General features: G+C 37.0%; 3 protein-coding genes and 1 non-coding gene across 4 annotated transcripts in view; 3 read left to right on the forward strand and 1 right to left on the reverse strand.

Moving 5' to 3' along the window:
* The first annotated feature begins 113 nt into the window (after nt 1–113).
* LOC110851171 lies at nt 114–2,366 on the forward strand. Its single transcript, XR_004835180.1, has 4 exons — nt 114–271; nt 452–665; nt 789–896; nt 981–2,366. It is a non-coding gene; the product is annotated as an uncharacterized LOC110851171 (transcript).
* On the reverse strand, nt 2,348–5,440 carry LOC110851170 (acyl-CoA synthetase short-chain family member 3, mitochondrial). The gene is made up of 11 exons (XM_022098829.2): nt 5,254–5,440; nt 4,940–5,137; nt 4,621–4,849; nt 4,172–4,544; nt 3,860–4,091; nt 3,667–3,777; nt 3,500–3,572; nt 3,289–3,415; nt 3,068–3,213; nt 2,589–2,990; nt 2,348–2,513 (listed from the first exon to the last, which is right to left on the reverse strand). The coding sequence occupies exons 1-11, from the start codon at nt 5,307–5,309 to the stop codon at nt 2,421–2,423; spliced, it is 2,040 nt and encodes a 679-aa protein (XP_021954521.1). The 5' UTR covers nt 5,310–5,440; the 3' UTR covers nt 2,348–2,420.
* A 417-nt stretch (nt 5,441–5,857) lies between these two features.
* On the forward strand, nt 5,858–8,954 carry LOC110851242. Its single transcript, XM_022098941.2, has 7 exons — nt 5,858–6,099; nt 6,371–6,957; nt 7,023–7,869; nt 7,957–8,075; nt 8,168–8,318; nt 8,393–8,631; nt 8,709–8,954. The coding sequence occupies exons 1-7, from the start codon at nt 6,012–6,014 to the stop codon at nt 8,841–8,843; spliced, it is 2,166 nt and encodes a 721-aa protein (XP_021954633.1). The 5' UTR covers nt 5,858–6,011; the 3' UTR covers nt 8,844–8,954.
* Nucleotides 8,955–14,473: 5,519 nt separating this feature from the next.
* LOC110851528 (ecdysone-induced protein 74EF) overlaps nt 14,474–16,502 on the forward strand; it is an 86,901-nt gene continuing 84,872 nt past the window's right edge. The window contains exon 1 of the mRNA XM_022099343.2: nt 14,474–15,390. The gene's annotated coding sequence lies outside the window, so the exon portion shown is untranslated. The remainder of the gene's footprint in view (nt 15,391–16,502) is intronic.

Raw genomic sequence — 16,502 nt, forward strand, 5'->3', positions numbered from 1 at the left:
AGAATTGAGAGACGTGGAGAATTATTAAATGGCATCCGATCCGTGTAGGAAATCCAGCACGACATAACATTCTGCGCTTCTGGAGTGTAGCTGGAGGCCACTAAAACTCGGACTGGAGATTTCTCAATATAATAATTCTGCTGCTCTCCACAGCTAGAAACTCACTCTGAGGATGAGGAAAAAGTGAACAATTTGCGGTCAGCTGTGTCTTGTCGTCCCTGCATTGTTTTTTATTCAACTTGATAAGCCGGCTCGGACGATAAGATAAGAGGTGAGTAGGGCATGAAAGTTAATGTGGTGGAGGTGCAGATTAATTTGGTGGTTGAGACTATATGGAGAGGAAGGCGTTTAATGATGCACAGATTTTTATTATTTACTATGATTTACTTATTTCAGGTGTCAATTTGTTGATATGGAGGGATTGATAATTGTTTGTTTCTGTTTCTTGCAGCTACTTTTAAACTGTGATCTGAAGAAATAACATCGGTGTTCAGAGTGTCTAGTCTATGACGTTTCGAGATTTGAGGTCGGATTTTAACACGGGAAAGTCTTTTTAATTTGCTTAATGAGGTCTAGAATGGGAACGTCTGGGGAAAATGGGTATAAAAATAAACCAGTGGATGATAACTTGCTATATTTCCCAGTCCCAGATGTTACCAAAGCCGGTGAGTGTATTAATTATTAATATTCGTGTTTGAGTATTCATATATTCAGTGTTTGACAACATTTCTGTGTTTAACACAGAAATTTCAGTGTTCATCACTTAAAATGAATTTTATTCCATTTAGATGTCGACCGAGAAGGCCGAATCCATGTGAGGATTAACGAGAAGGATATTACAATAATCTCCCATAATAATATGCTCTACGCAGTCCTCCAAACTTGTCCCCATCGAGGTATTAGATATTGATTTTTACGTCCAAATCTATGTAACCTGATTGTTGGAAAAGGTTTGTTAAATTATCGTGTAATAATAAAAGGTGGGCCGTTAATGGATGGAGAGATTGAGGAGGTCCCTGGTCCCGGCCTTTGTATTCGCTGTCCATGGCATGGATGGAAATTTGATCTTAGACGTGGACGTTGTATTTCACCTAATCGTCCTGACGTTGTAGCAAAAATATTTCCTGTGAAAGTGGAATGTCCAGGGCATAAGATTTCAGTAGGATTTACTGAAATAGCTCCAGAAACATTTACCCAACTACCGACACTATAGACTGATGAATCAAGATAAAAGCCAAAGAGATTTTTCGTTGTCATTTTTGGGGGTTCAGAGGATTTTAATCAACTTTTATTATATTGCTTTATTTAAGATCACGCTATAAACTACAGCATTCCAATTCAAAGAAATCAAAGTGAGACTACTCCTTTAGGGTGATTATTTCATATTTAATTAATCATTACATACAAGACCAATCCACCACCATAATATTGTAGTTTTCCTACCGAGATTGCAACGTGTAGGCTGCGTCAGTGTTCAGATAGATCTAATTATATATGTAATAAGTTTAATTCACTATTTCCGAATGCATCGAAACAATCCAAGTATTAAGTGTATGCCAAAAATTAAATCAACTAGTTCAGTTAGTCACTTAATTACAATCTTAATTTCACGTGTGCTATAGAAAAGAAGAGGCTTTATTATTTTTTACGGCAGCTAAACTAAAAAACAATGTTTTCACTCTAAAATTGTTTAGGTCTCATTAATGCAAGCGTATTTTAAAATCAATGCAATATATTCATGTAAAAGTTCCGAATTTGTGAGGACTTTCCTGTATATCAATATTTTTTCCAGGTGAGTATCCTTCACAGAATTTACCAAGCATAATCACATACATAATATGAACTGACTCAGGACTCGTGATAAGGAAGACGAGGGTGAAATGTTGTTGGATAGTTATTAAATACTCACAGTCTCAGAATTAAGGAGTTTTGCAATATATATGATTCTATTCACTAGTGCGCTTATATAATTAATAATTTATTTAGTTACACCTCAAATGTTATTGACTTACTCAATTATGCATGCCTAAACTGAGATTTCATAGTTAAATTTATATTAAATTCACATTTATCATTATCATAATTCTATTTATGACGTGTTTGTATGTGTATGTATAGTCAGGCAAAGGGAGGGTTTCAATATTTTGTGTGCAATTAATAATTTGTATCATGAAAGTTATTCGTGTGAAGAAGAACTGGTTAGTTTGTACACTAGTTTTAGAGTAGCAAGTAGTACTTACTAAGTACATGCACAAAATATATTGAATGCGAACTTTTACGAACTTAACAAACGAAATGCAATGTTCCTTGAAATGTATACTTTGATGATTTTAAGTAACAAATACAGTTAAGTTTTTGAGAGACTACAAATCCGATGTAGCTTCATTTCTTATTATTAAAAACAAATATAATTGTCATAGTCATTTAAAAGAAGAATTTTTCGCATAGCCTATCCGTTGTAGTGATTCCACGATATGCTCATACACCGAAGCATCCTCAATTGTTGGTGGAATCTAACAATAAAAAAATTACAATTTATTAGTTAACACATCCAATTTAAATCACTTGAAATTCGTGCAACCATTTACTTTCACAGATTTATCCTGAGCCAAGTCGGATATGGTTTTTCGTGGCGTCTTTCCAGATCTTGTCCTAGGCAATGCCGGGACGCAAACTGCTAGTTTGAAGGCAGCCACAGGGCCAATTGAGTTCCGAACTTGTTGAATTAGTTCTTTTCCAATCTGTTCCTCAGAAATTTGTCCATGTTCGGGTTTTAGGACGTAGAGAGCAAGGGGCAGTTGACCTTTGAGAGAATCAGGTACGCCAACAACGGCAGCGTCGGATACGTATGGGTGTTGCAAAATCACTTCTTCCAAAGCAGACGTAGATATCCTGTGACCTGCGACGTTGATCACGTCGTCATCTCTCGCCATCACGTACACGTATCCCTTCTCGTCCATCACTCCAGCATCCATCGAATCGTAGTATCCCTATGTGGATAATGAAATTGTGGCATATTTTTTTCAGAATTCAATTGACCATAATTATAGAATTTTTATGAACGTACAGGATATTTTGAAAAGTAGGCTTCCTTGTATAGCTTATCGTTAAGATAGAGCGTTTCCATGAAGCCTGGAGGGGTTGGGAGCTTGCAGACGATTCTTCCTAATTCCCCTGCTTTTGCTTTTTCACCATCTTCTCGAAGTACCTCCACTTAATAGCACAAAGTTTGTTTGGCTTATAAGTGAGGATTTCAGAATATTGACATATTTTTATTGTTTTTTTTACATTGGTATCCAGGAAGAGGAATGCCACACGAATGTTCTGGGGGATTGGTATCATTTCCCAGGCCAACACATGTAGCTGCAATGGGGTGTCCTGTTTCGGTCTGCCACCAGTTGTCCAGTACAGGCACCTTGGAAAAATAAAGAGACGATATATGTAACAAAAATTATTTATGTATATATAACTGTAATATATATAATCATAATATATTCACTTTAAATGATGTTTGTGCCCAGATTCTAGTTTGATTATCACAATGTTCACCTGCTACGAAAATGTTCTTGAGTCTATACCAATACAAAGAATCTCATAGAATCACATAAATAACACAAAGTAGTTCTACTAAAAATACAACAAATCTAAATAAAGTTGTCCACCTACGAAGCTCTCGAGTATTGTTTAGACTCTGTGTTTTCCGGGTCGACCCGTTTGATGGCTCGAAATGCCGTAGGAGCCGTGAAAAACCCGTTGACCTTGTATTCATCTATTACCCTAAAATCACATAATTGTACTATGAATTATGATATATTTTGTAAATATTTCTAACACCCAAAAAACACATAGACGAGAGAACCTGTAAAATTGCGCTGCATTTGGCGTCCCTACAGGCTTCCCTTCGTATAAAATGGTTGTAATTCCAGCGAGAAGGGGAGCATAGCAAATGTAGGAGTGGCCCACAACCCAGCCGAGGTCAGATGCAGCCCACCACACTTTATTCGGGCCCTCCATGCCAAAAATATTTTTAAGAGACCAATTCAGCACTACGGCATGCCCCCCTGATCCGCGAACTACCCCCTTTGGCGTTCCTAGTAAAAATCGCAAACAAAAACAAGGAAATTAGTTCCAAGATTCGATTTCAGAATTAAGCAAATAAAATCCGTAACACCTGTAGTTCCCGAAGTGTACAAAATGTAAAGAGGATGACTCGATTCCACCGGAACTGCGTCATGCCCCCGACTCACTTTCTCCACGGCTTCATTCCAGTCAAAATCTACTCCAGGTTTCAGGTGTGCTTTGGGGTAATTATCTCGATTGTAAATTAGACATTTCAAGTTATCGACTTTGGAAATGGCAATCGCTTCGTCTAAAATTGGTTTATAGGGTACGACATGACTCGGTTCGATACCGCAATTAGCAGAGAGAACGACTTTTGGGTGCGCATGAGAAATTCTTGTAGCCAATTCCTTCGCAGCAAAACCACCAAACACGACGGAATGAGGTGCTCCTAATCTGGCTGCAGCTAGCATGGCCATAACTGCCTTTTATACAGAAATTTAATATAATTATACTATTCGTATTAGTATGGTTTGAAAAAATCATAGTTAAATCTAATACTTCTGGAACCATAGGAAGGTAAATCAGCACCCTGTCTCCTTTCGACACTCCCATTGACACCAACACCTGAGCCAACTTGGATACTTTGTCCTGGAGTTGTGCGTAGGTGTATTTCTTGACAGTTTTTGTCATTGGGCTATCGTAAATTAGTGCGGTTTGCCCCCCACGGCCTTCATCAACGTGACGATCAATCGCATTATAGCAAACGTTCAACTCGCCACCAGGAAACCTTTTTTTACAAAATCATAATCATTCAGATTCTGAATTTCAGAACCGTTCAGGGAGGATAAAGAGTGATATGCATTGTTCTATAACTTACCAGCCTATCATGGGAGATTCAGACGTGTCCAAGACCTTGTCAAACTGCTTGGTCCACACAATTTTCTCTGCAACTTGTCCCCAAAATTCTGCCGGTTTCTCAATTGATCTCTGATACGTCTCATGGTACAAGCTTCCGGCCACTGAATTTCCATGCAATTTATGTGAAGTGCATAGCCAAGCTCGACCACATCCATAGCTGTTAGGAAAAAATTCAAAATAAATTAATTGACATATGAAACTAAAACATTCACCAGTAAAGTAAAATCGCTAAAATCTGATAAATCAGACAATATTGATACGTTAAGTCCTCACCTGGCAGAAATAGGCCTTGTAAACTGAGCATACTTCAGCACCAATGTGAGACTCATTTTCAACCGAAATCGAAGGCACAAATTTTACAGGATAAGGATGGTCATGTTGAAATTATTTATATAATTAAATGGTCAAATCTAGTGTGTGGTATTCAATGTATGAGAATGAGAAACCGTCAGCTGCTGAATGCGAGTCTTGTACTCGTACTGTTTATGCCGTAAATGTCTTGCATGAATACTATATAGTCAATTTTTCTAAGGAATTACGAGATTTTATTAAGCCATTGTGCTGGAAAATAGTTGTTGCTGATCTCTCATGCAAAATGTGTTTTAAGTAATTATTTAACTATGATGATAAACATAATAAACTTAGCTAATCAATTTTAGGATATATATTGACATTTGTCAAAGTATACATACAGTATTCGGCAACTCTAGGTTGGAATGCATATTTGACTATAAAATTGATACTTAAGTAATTTGTATTATCAACAGGATTATTTACTCCTAAATCAAATCAAACTAGGACTTTGTGTAAAAAAAATTACGTTTCATGAAAAATATAGAAACTTTAAACCCGACAATGACAATCTCATAGAACGTGAGGTTGCGCGGAGTTTATATCTGCCGACTATTTTCATGTGCTTAGCTTACTCTGAATTTCTGACAATGGATAAATAGCCATGTTTCGTAAATAATAAACCAATTCATCTATTTCAAATATTTATCGTAAAAAGTAAAATATATCCACTCTTGAATATGCTGTTACGACGATTATCCACCTTGTACGGATGGAGGAGGCTTATCTCTCCCAAAGACATCAACTCGAAAGTTTTTCAGAATGCAGGTAAATAAAATAGTGTACAAATTATTGATGCATTTCTTTATGCACTTCTATTTATTTTTGGTCTTATGCAGCTATATTTCAGTCCTTTTTGGCAAATTTATATTCGATTGCGTCTTTCATACATTGTGGAGAGCTGAAAAAAACAGCAATGAATATTCTAATGGTTTTCCGACATCGTTAATAAAAACCTACCAATCGAAATCAATGTCATATTCGTATTAACATCAACACCAAATATTGAAAGTATAATAAGTTTTATTGCTGTCTTCAGGCCGACATGAAATTCAACAAGTAGAGAAATTTACAACACCGGTGCTAATTTTCCCATCGAAGAGGTACTTCCGAGTCTCGCCAACCTCATTGTACGAAGATGCTGATATTGGCTCAGAAAACGCAGCCCGAAGAAACATCCCCAACATTCTGTTTATAAGGAATCATCCCGCATACCTCGACCTCTTTTTCCATTACGACCTCCACCAAGTTGAAACCGAGATTACCCATCCCGCGGTCAAAAACTTCATCGCCATTGCGAGATCTTCCCCTGATGAGCATGTGTTTCACGTCAAGTATAAAGGGGAGGTGGACGCCCTTATTGCCTCTCTTCAAGAGCTGACTGAAGTCGAGCTGCAGTATGCACTTTTCCATCTGAGATTGTTTTCTTATCCGAAGGATAAGGTAGGCAAGGTGAAATTTGCCAAAATCTGGATGCCATTTGACGACGAGTGTCTCAGACGGGGAGTGGAACGGAAAAAGTGGAGGGTACCCATTAGCTTCGTTTATGCAAACTTATGGGACTTACTCCTACTTGGGAGTAAGTCTACGTTCCACTGGATTGTTATTAAAACTTGTTTTAGAAAGGTGAAGAAATTATATACTTCACAAATTAGAAAGTATTATACCCAAACTTTCATTTATTGATCTAGGTGGATACTTTGTCTAGAGAAAAATTTGTGCGAATGTGCCAATGCATTTGTCGGGCAAAGAAGCTACCCAAGGATCTCAAACTGTATAACGTAGAGTATAACATCACCAGACTGATGGAAGACTCGGAAAGGAATGGGAGACGACCTATCACGATGGAAGAGTTGAGTGCAATATGCACCGTGTTTTATAAAACGAAATATCCACTACAAACGACCCAAATTGTGATTGACATCCTTAATATGTGTATAGATAATTCAAAAACTATTTCAAACGCGAGTGTAACTGCGATATTTAGTGGACTTTGTATTTCAAGACGACTCCACATTGAGGAGACCGTGGCTAAACTGTTAAATGCAATGCTGCCCGAAGTGCCTCGGTTGGATTTAAATGCATGTGCTGCATTACTCTTGTTTGCCAGTCGAAATCGGGTGAGAAATGCTAAATTTTTGTCAGCCATCGCAGATCGTTTAGAAGCTGAGAAGAACAACGTAGATGCGAGAGATCTTGACATCACTCATATTGATTGGTTGGCCCGTTCATTTGAAGATTTGGATCAGCCATCGTCGCCCGCATTCAAAACAATTTTCACCATTATGGAAAATTTCGCTTTAGCAGTACAAGCAAGATCATCATTTAGAGATGTGCGTATTAATGATGAAGAAAGTGATGAGGACGAAGCGAGTTCTGAAAGTCCTGATGTAAAAGATGAATCAGTGAATGATCTAATTGCTAAAATATTTCAAAAGAGACTAATCCCTATTTTGAATCATCTTGCGTATGGTGGAGTGTATCCAAGAAGTCTGATAACAAAGGCTCTTTCTAAGGAATACTTGAACACAACATATGGTGAGTTATAGTTCTAGAGGATGGTAATTGCTTGTTAGTCGATATTTTGATCAGTTTTACCATTGCTCTGTATGAACTACTTTATAGGTAAATCTATGTACACATATCCGATGGAAATTCTCCGATTGGATCAAGAAGTTGCTCCTCAACTATCTGACTATACTGGGCAACGACTTTCGGAAAAAGTTTTAGGATTTTTGACAAAGGTAACAACTAGTAAACATACTTTTAGATCTCAGAGAAAGGAACACGAAATCTCAAAGCATTTACTACTTAATAATTTTCTCTTTCCAAATAGACATTTATGACATGGGTTCCTGATCCAAAACAACAAAAGGTTCATGGTTTTGAAAAGTTTTCTAGAAATGTCTTTGAAATGACAGGAGACATTCTTGGCGATTCTAGTCACGCGTACTTTTGCAACGTAGTGCCCCACTTTGGCACTCTAGGTATTACCGAACAACCTCTCTTCAGATCTACTCAAAATGAGTTGTAAACTGAAATACCAAATTTTTATATGTAGATGTTGTATTTTGTACCAACAAATCTGGTCAAATTGTTCCCGTCCCAGAGTCATTTAAAGGAAAACAAGAGTACCAGCCAAAAATTTTGACATCTGAAGACCTTGATGGTGGAGATTTACAATATCATGCGATTATTACTTATTCGTGGGACAAATTAATATTTGGAACTGACGAACCCCTCGGACGTTTCAACGTACTTAAAGGGAAAGTTGAGAAAATGGGATACAAGATTTACGAGGTACACACATGTAACATGGTTAAGTCAAAGTTTTACTCCATTGGTGTCTATTTTCCTTTTTGTCATAATATAATTAGATTTCATACAACGCATGGATAAACAAGTCTCCTGAGGATTGTCAAAGCCTCCTACGAACTGTGCTACGAGACGTCCTGGTTAAAATCCCCAAATCAGAAATTGAGAATGAGAGCGGACGACTGTCGCAAGTTTAGTAAGAGTTGTTTGCATAATTTATAACAAAATTGAATAAAATATTAATAATATGATAACTGTTATTGAAATAACACAATCTCGCATTTCATTAAATTTCTTAATATTGCTAATATTCGTAACAATACATGTATTTTTATGTACACGTACGACATGTACATGTATCCATTATATTTTCTGACTTTCCATGCACAATTGAATAAAAACGGTGCTCGGTACTTCGTCTTTTGATTGTGTGGGTTATGGAACTCAAATATCCTCAAAGAGACCTTATTACTTACTCAAAACTCAAAGCATAAAGAAATTTCATCCGAAATTGCTTTCTATTCATAAGCCAGATACAATAAGGAATTTTGTGCGACGTAGGAAAAGCTGGGGAAGCAAATACAAATCTGAAAATAAATTTCGCATGTTCAGTTTCAAAAGTAGGGCATCGGCACTGTCCCCGTGAAATTAAAATTGGAGATAACTACGAGAACACCAGCAACGAGCTTGGCTCGACATTGAGCCCTTTTCCCAAACCAATAATACCTGTTGCCTAACGTGGTGCAACTTTGGTGTAGGTGAGGGTCGACTCGTGGCGCGTGGCAGTGTGTCACTTTAGATTAAAATAGCCCACTTTCTCCCCTAATGATAACCCATGGCCAATTCGTTTAAGTAGGAGATAGGGATTTTAAGCCACACTGCGTCTGCTGTCTGATCTGCTCGTACATTTTCTCCGATATGCTCTCTGCTCCACTTCTACATCCTTCCTGGTAATTTCCGCAATTTGTAAGTCCTTCCGTAGCTTCATCTCACATTACAATTTGTAATTTACAAACTTTCGCCACCTAAAGGATACAAACTTATGTAATTTTATACACAATTCATTATAAGTTCCGTAATTGAACCGGAAAAAAATATGCATCAACAAAGAGTTTTTGAAGAATTGTTTGCCTACGTATTGTCCAAATACTCCAAATAGGTAGTTAATTATACATAGTAAAACCTTGTAAAGAATAATGCATACGACAAAATTCCATCCGCTATGCAAGACAAGACAACACGACAACTACGCAACAAGTTCTGCTGCACCTACGTCCGTGGTGGTTGTGGTTGTGTTGCATACAAGTAGGTAATGGATGACCCACTTTCTTCCAGGAGAAAGTGGTTCCCGGAGAAAGAATGTGCACGTGGAGTGCGGTGTCCTTCCTGCAGTTTAATCCCGATCCCGACTCCATCCACGCAACTTTAGTAGTGCAATGCAACACGCAGTTCATTTCGGAGTAGCAATTTAAACTGATACTTCGCAAACCTTGTTGCACTTCTCGAATGTTTTTCTAATAGGCGAGCCCCACCACCACCACCACCACCAAGCTTATGGTTGGAAGGCTTAACCTACTTCTCCCCCATTGTCAATTATTCATCACCAACTTGTCCCTTGTTTCATTTTATGTTTACATTCTTTCATCAGGATAAACGTTGAGTCGTAGAAATAAGGAATTTATGTATGTATGGTGGTTATATTTATGTTGTTCTTGAACATGAAATGATTACTCTGTGTCCTTCCGATGATCCCATATCATCATGTGTACATTTATTTTATTCTGAATATAGCCTTCTGTCCTTCCTCATGCCTTCCACTTCCCTACGCTGCAATAATCTTGCCCAACTCAGGGACTTTCTCCGACCAGACTGTGATAATATGAAGGTTGCCTTTCAACTTTCCACTTTATTGGGTACAGAGCTAGCTAGACGATACATTTAGGTCACGCGTATCTCTGGTGCAATCTCTTCCGTCGGAAATATGACAATGTTCGACTTAATTGCTTGCATTTGTTCTTTTCCAGGGATGCAAAACTTTGCAGGAGTTGCTTCCGCAAACACATTTAAATTTGCGTAGAAGGAAATGCCCTTGTCCTTCGTGTCGTAATAATGTTTGACGTCAGAACTTCTGACTCAGAAGTTTTTAATATATTCGGATTCTTTCAAATTGAATTTCCGGCATAATCTTTTCCAACCCAGGTAGTCGCCTGGATCAGTGTTGAGACGTAATATTTTCCTCATAATAAATGCTTTATCAAGGTCTCTCTCCCTCTCAAAATGGTAACAGCGATATTTTGTAAGTCCAGCTTATGCAAGTAACGGCTAAATTGTCATGGATATGCGCCCGAATTGTTATTGTACAGTAAACAACATGTCGGATAAATATTTCTATTTTTACCTGAAACCTTTTCACTTACCGAGAGGATTGGTGCTGATGTCCAAACGAAAAATACGTCTAAAAAGTTACACAATTTTTTCAGAAACCACTGAACAAGAGTGTTACTGATGAATTTGTATTTATTTTTGCACCAATGTTTTCAGGAAATGTAAGTGAAAGTTGGGATGCAACTCTTAATAAGGTTGTTGGTTGGACAAAGAGAATGCAATGGCTTGATGGTTGGAGAAACCGTTCGTTTTGTAGTGGAGTGAAAGCATGTGAGGCCACCAGCACCGGGAGGCGCAGGTCTTCCTATGGTTTCCTCTCTTATTTTCATGCAACGGAATGCACGTAACGTAGCACATGGTGTAGAATAACATTGCTTGTTCTACTCTATAAATAAAGTGAGTAGCGTGTCCAGTCCATGTAATGCATAACTTTCACTCGTAGCGAATCCACTGTTTTCTCTAATAAAAGTATGAAATGAACTTAATAATTTGCATAGCGGTGGCGACTGATAGCAGTAAAATTTACGCCAAGAAAATAAACTTGATAACAGAAACCGAAAATTAACGTGACAAGTTCCACTACAGGTGGACTAATCTGCAGGAAATGCAAAAATGGTCGTACATATCTACTTTTTTTGGTATAAACAGTTAACAATTGAAGAAAGAATTTTGTAAATTTAGCATGTTACTTATAGGGAACTTAAATAGTAGTTTTGATGAATTTAGGTAAGTTGATAACATTTTTTTTCACATTGACTATAGCTTCTCAGGATTTAATACCGTTATCGTATGGGGATGGACATTTTGTTTGGCGTTATTATGTGGCTTGAATTGTATCTTAAGTTTCCTTTGAAGTTTAGTGTATCTTAAGTTGTGAAATGGGATTGTGAAATGCCTGTGATGCTAAATTTAAATTTACATGACATAAGTTTGCTATGAAATGCTTTCTCCTATATTACACGATATGGAAGGTTAGATTTTCATTTTGAAAGTGTCATTTTCATGATAATTCAGTTGTACTTACAAAGTATCCTAAATAAGCAGGACTTACGTGTACAATGTATAATTGTCTTGATAGTGAAAGAGGGGACATATTCACATGTGATGCAAAATATTGATAGTAATGAGATGATGATTGATGGTAATGAGGGTAATGAGATCGGCAAATTGCACCCTAATTGAAAATGGGTTGTTAGTAGCGTGCAATTTAAATTGATGGTATATCGATTAACATTTTGATATGGTATTGAATTTTGTTGTGCTAAATTTAACGAATAATTATTCCAGCGAATATATGCTTAGGAAAAAGTTTTTGCTAATGTAATTTACTACACTACATTGTAATTACCGCATGAAGCATTCTGTTATTAAGCACCGAAATTTAACCTATAAATATGTAGATACCTACATGGAAATAAATATAAATTAAATCTTCAATTTTGTCATGTAACCAACAAAATCGATATATACATAGGTGCACCTAATTCAATGCGTAATTCAATTTTTGATTATACTTTTTAAGAATTTAAAATTTACCTAACTTGTGACATTTTTGAGGAATGTGGTAAAAAATGAAAAGTTGCCAATTTTGACTCGCAGACTGTTAAAATCGCCTACTAAATTCGTATTTTATCGATATTACGCCCTGTGGACTATTTGCATGGCATAAAATATACACATACCTATACTTACTACAAACGAAGGTTATTTAATGGTTGGTTATACCTACTCGCAAGACCTTAGGTGTATGCATACATATTCACATATACTACATATATGCAGTAGTCTGCCTATTGGAATTTCATTGATTTGCAACTATTAATTAATGTGGACTCCGATAAATGGCAGTATAACCTACGATTACTTGTGAACAATAATTTCTTCGCTGCTTAATTAATAATAGCGAAATCCATTTAAAAAATAACACGATTAAAGGTTCCAATTTTCCAGATGAGCATAACCTCCTTCGGAGCACATGCATTTCAAAATTTTCTGACAGTTCAACATATTGACTTATTGTTAAATGCATTAAACTGAATTTATTGATGCAAACTTGCTACACGAAAACGATTAATTTGCCATTATTGCCAGACGATGAGTTGTATATACACTGCCACCTACACATTTTGCTCTTGAGCCTTTGTTCTCATCATTACTTCCTGTGGGTCAAGAACAATTAAACTCACACCATAAATGTAGACATAAACACTCGTAACAATTTTATTTGCGGTTTGACATTCGTGGTGCATTTATATTGACATGTGAGATTAATCTGAAGCAACCCACAAATCACATCTTCTTCACTGTATAAATTCAATTGAATCGAATGTGGAGCAAGGTCGCGTCTCAATCTCAATGTCCGTATTTCATTCCATAACAAGAACTTGTGGTGAGAAATCACCATCTCAGCAACCATGACCATTGACCAGGGTAATAATAAGGAGGAGCGAATTAAAATAACTTGGTAATATGCATGCTTCAAATTTCATGTGGCATTAATATGCGCTATTTATATTTCAGGGCATTTATATCTGCTTATATGGGCATTTATATTTCATTTTGTAACAATAGTTAGGTGAGAATAACTTTGGCTTAACTTTGAATTTTTATCACTTAATGTACCAACTTACTAAGTTTTAAAATTTTAAAATGGAATTTTCATAGCTTTGACTACTGTGCAAGTTTTTTCCCAACTTCGCAAATAATTTGGATTCAATTTGTCCTTTAGCCTCAAGTCTGTATGTACTTCTAAACCAATATGAAATATTAGTCATACAAATTAATGCATATTTTTGCATATCACAATTCCTTTAATGCTGGGAAAATGAGACGACGTGGTTTTCCCGTTAATGCTATACTCTCAAAGCTCATTGACCATTCACTGAATGCAGTTCCTCTGTTGGTAGTCACCACAAACCGTCACTACTTGCATTTATTTTGGATAAATAAGTAGTACTACAAGGATATATTCATACATTTCCAGTAATTCCAGTCAGTCGTAGGCCGTTACACCGAAGCACGCGTTCAGCAACATGACGGAGCAAACGATCAATTTCCACTTGTCTCATCTTTCCCAATTTTGCTTACGAATCAATGTGCAACATCAACAGTCTAATTTCTCACTCTGTAATTTATTGAGGAAAATAGACTGCAACTGCAGCCTAGCATTAATTTGATATTCAACGGTTGTGTTGCGTTTGGCAGTGGCACTTGACAGTGAATAGCAGCAAAGCAACAGTACAAAATTTGTTTGAATCTTTGTTCATTTGCCGTGATGGTTTGAGTTGTGATGAAAAGCAAGCGCATGCGATGCTTTACTGTGTGTTGCTCTCGCTGGAGCAAATGCATATCATACTGAACGATGAGCGACGAGATGAGACCAATGCCAAATCCGTCCAAGTAAAACTCGACTCAAGTTGGCAAATCCATGCGAATAATATCAGTCAAGCTCTGCTCTTGCTCTGTGCCACACACAAAGTTTCACACACTTCCCCAAAGGCAAGTTTTCCACAAGTTTCCATTCTAAAACGTCATACTACTATTTTGCTTTGACAGGTCATGTCATCCATTACATTACGACGACGAAACTCCACACGTATCTAGGAAATATTTGTATGACCTTCTCTTAAAAAATAAATATTGTGCTGCGGAGAAAGTTGAGATCCTTCTTGTTAATCGGTGTACCTGAATTTAAAAAAAAGTGGCCTGGAATCAACTTGGAGATTTTAAATTTTCATACGGAAAAAAAAGTTGTTTTACAGTTAAACCTGAAACTTCATAAAACGTCATTCATCTGGAACCTGCTGTCGTAAAACCCGGAAAAGGAAAGACCTTCCTGTTTTCGTGACCAATCTTCTATATATATATAAAGAAAAACTATATAAACATACTTTTTCTATAAAGAAAAAAACAGAGATAAACTTATACGTGCAATTTGCAACACCGTCCTCATCACTTTATCGTCCAAGGTGCTAGCAACATTAACATTAACTTCGTAACATATAAAAAAATCTACTACTTAATATTTAATTATACATTTAACATTTAATACACACTATTTACCTTCGTTTCAACCTGACATTTCTCACTTTAGGCTTTTATTATTGCTGAAATAAAAGTGAAAACTTTCTCCGAGTGCGACACCCACGAAACGAAACAAAACAAAACCACACGCGTCTCATTTTTTCGATTCTTAAAGTGTTAAGAGACCGTGACTTATATGCCCGTGGGTGCAGAATTGTGGTGGTTGAAATGGATAAAAAGTGGAGAAAGTGACAAAAAAAATTGATAACGAAAGGGAGAGGGAGCCGGTTGAGGAAGGAAGGAAGGAAGCTGCGTTGTTTTGGCTGGAAAAGTAAGGTAAGTTCGTGCATTGGCCTGCTCAGTGTCGTTGACCTTCCCCGCAATACTCACTCTCGCACCACTACTCATTCATCCATCCACTCTCCAGCACCACCAAAATATAGCAGAAACTCATCATCATCATTATTATTTTTAACTCCTGTCCACCAATTTCTGCACCAGCTCGACGACTTCAAATATCATCATCATCATCGTCCAAATGCAAATCATTTTGTATGCACAAAAAACGATTCAACTTTGTAGGGGGACCTTAACCTTGCATGTATGTGTATCTGGTTGGTTAAATAAGTTTGCGTATGTATAAATGTTTTGATTGAAGCTGGATTCTTCAAAGGGTTTCAATTAAGATTTGCGGTTGTAAGTCTGTTGTGTGGATTTTGGTAGCATTGACACTTTGCTCGCTGCATGCATCCTCTCCCAACGTGAAGCAATAAGCCACTTTTCCTTGGATGATGACGATGAGAGGAGAAAGAGCGAGGAGTTCATGGAGTTTCGTAGTGCTATATTTCGAGGTAGGTGTTGTTATAAAGCTTGTATTTTGCGAGGGATATACATGGTTTGACAAATTAATTGTTTAGAGGAGGAAGTTGGTATTGATTAAGATTGCCATTTTGCCAGGTTGAATAGGTTTTGATAAGGGGAGATTTCATTCTTCTATATTAAAGTGAGTGTGAATATGTACAATGGGCATAAGGCGAAATGTCCACTGGCAGGATTTTGGATGTTGACCATCACATTATGTTTGAGACAGACAAACAAGCAAGATTCACGACGTGACATGAGAGGTAGATATGCTACATGCATACAAGAGCAGATTTAAGGCCAAAGTCATATCACACAAAATGGTGAAAGAATGTAATTCAAGTCATCACAAATTCAAATCACACACACAACGAACGTTTAGTTTGGGTGATTCCAATCGACAAATATTGTAAGTGGTCGACTTGCTTGCACTAACTTTTATGTAGCTCTGATTTTGTTCATTTTATTGGGAATCTCTCTCTCTCCCTCCTCTCGCTGACAAATTGTGAGGATGATGTGACGATGACTGCGTCACTTATCGCCATATTTTCATTCTGGCTTATCTTAGGCTGGCTAAATGGACTCGA

Source organism: Folsomia candida, unplaced genomic scaffold, assembly GCF_002217175.1.
Source record: "Folsomia candida strain VU population unplaced genomic scaffold, ASM221717v1 Fcan01_Sc006, whole genome shotgun sequence".
Lineage (NCBI taxonomy): Eukaryota > Metazoa > Arthropoda > Collembola > Entomobryomorpha > Isotomidae > Folsomia > Folsomia candida.

Coding starts and splice junctions, on each gene's coding strand:
- LOC110851170 (XM_022098829.2), bottom strand. CDS start 5,309: ATGAGTCTCACATTGGTGCTGAAGTATGCTCAGTTTACAAGGCCTATT. Junction 5,138..5,253: donor ACAAGGCCTATTTCTGCCAG/GTGAGGACTTAA, acceptor TTTTCCTAACAG/CTATGGATGTGGTCGAGCTT. Junction 3,416..3,499: donor GGGCACAAACATCATTTAAA/GTGAATATATTA, acceptor TATTTTTCCAAG/GTGCCTGTACTGGACAACTG.
- LOC110851242 (XM_022098941.2), top strand. CDS start 6,012: ATGCTGTTACGACGATTATCCACCTTGTACGGATGGAGGAGGCTTATC. Junction 6,958..7,022: donor TTAAAACTTGTTTTAGAAAG/GTGAAGAAATTA, acceptor TTATTGATCTAG/GTGGATACTTTGTCTAGAGA. Junction 8,632..8,708: donor TGGGATACAAGATTTACGAG/GTACACACATGT, acceptor TAATATAATTAG/ATTTCATACAACGCATGGAT.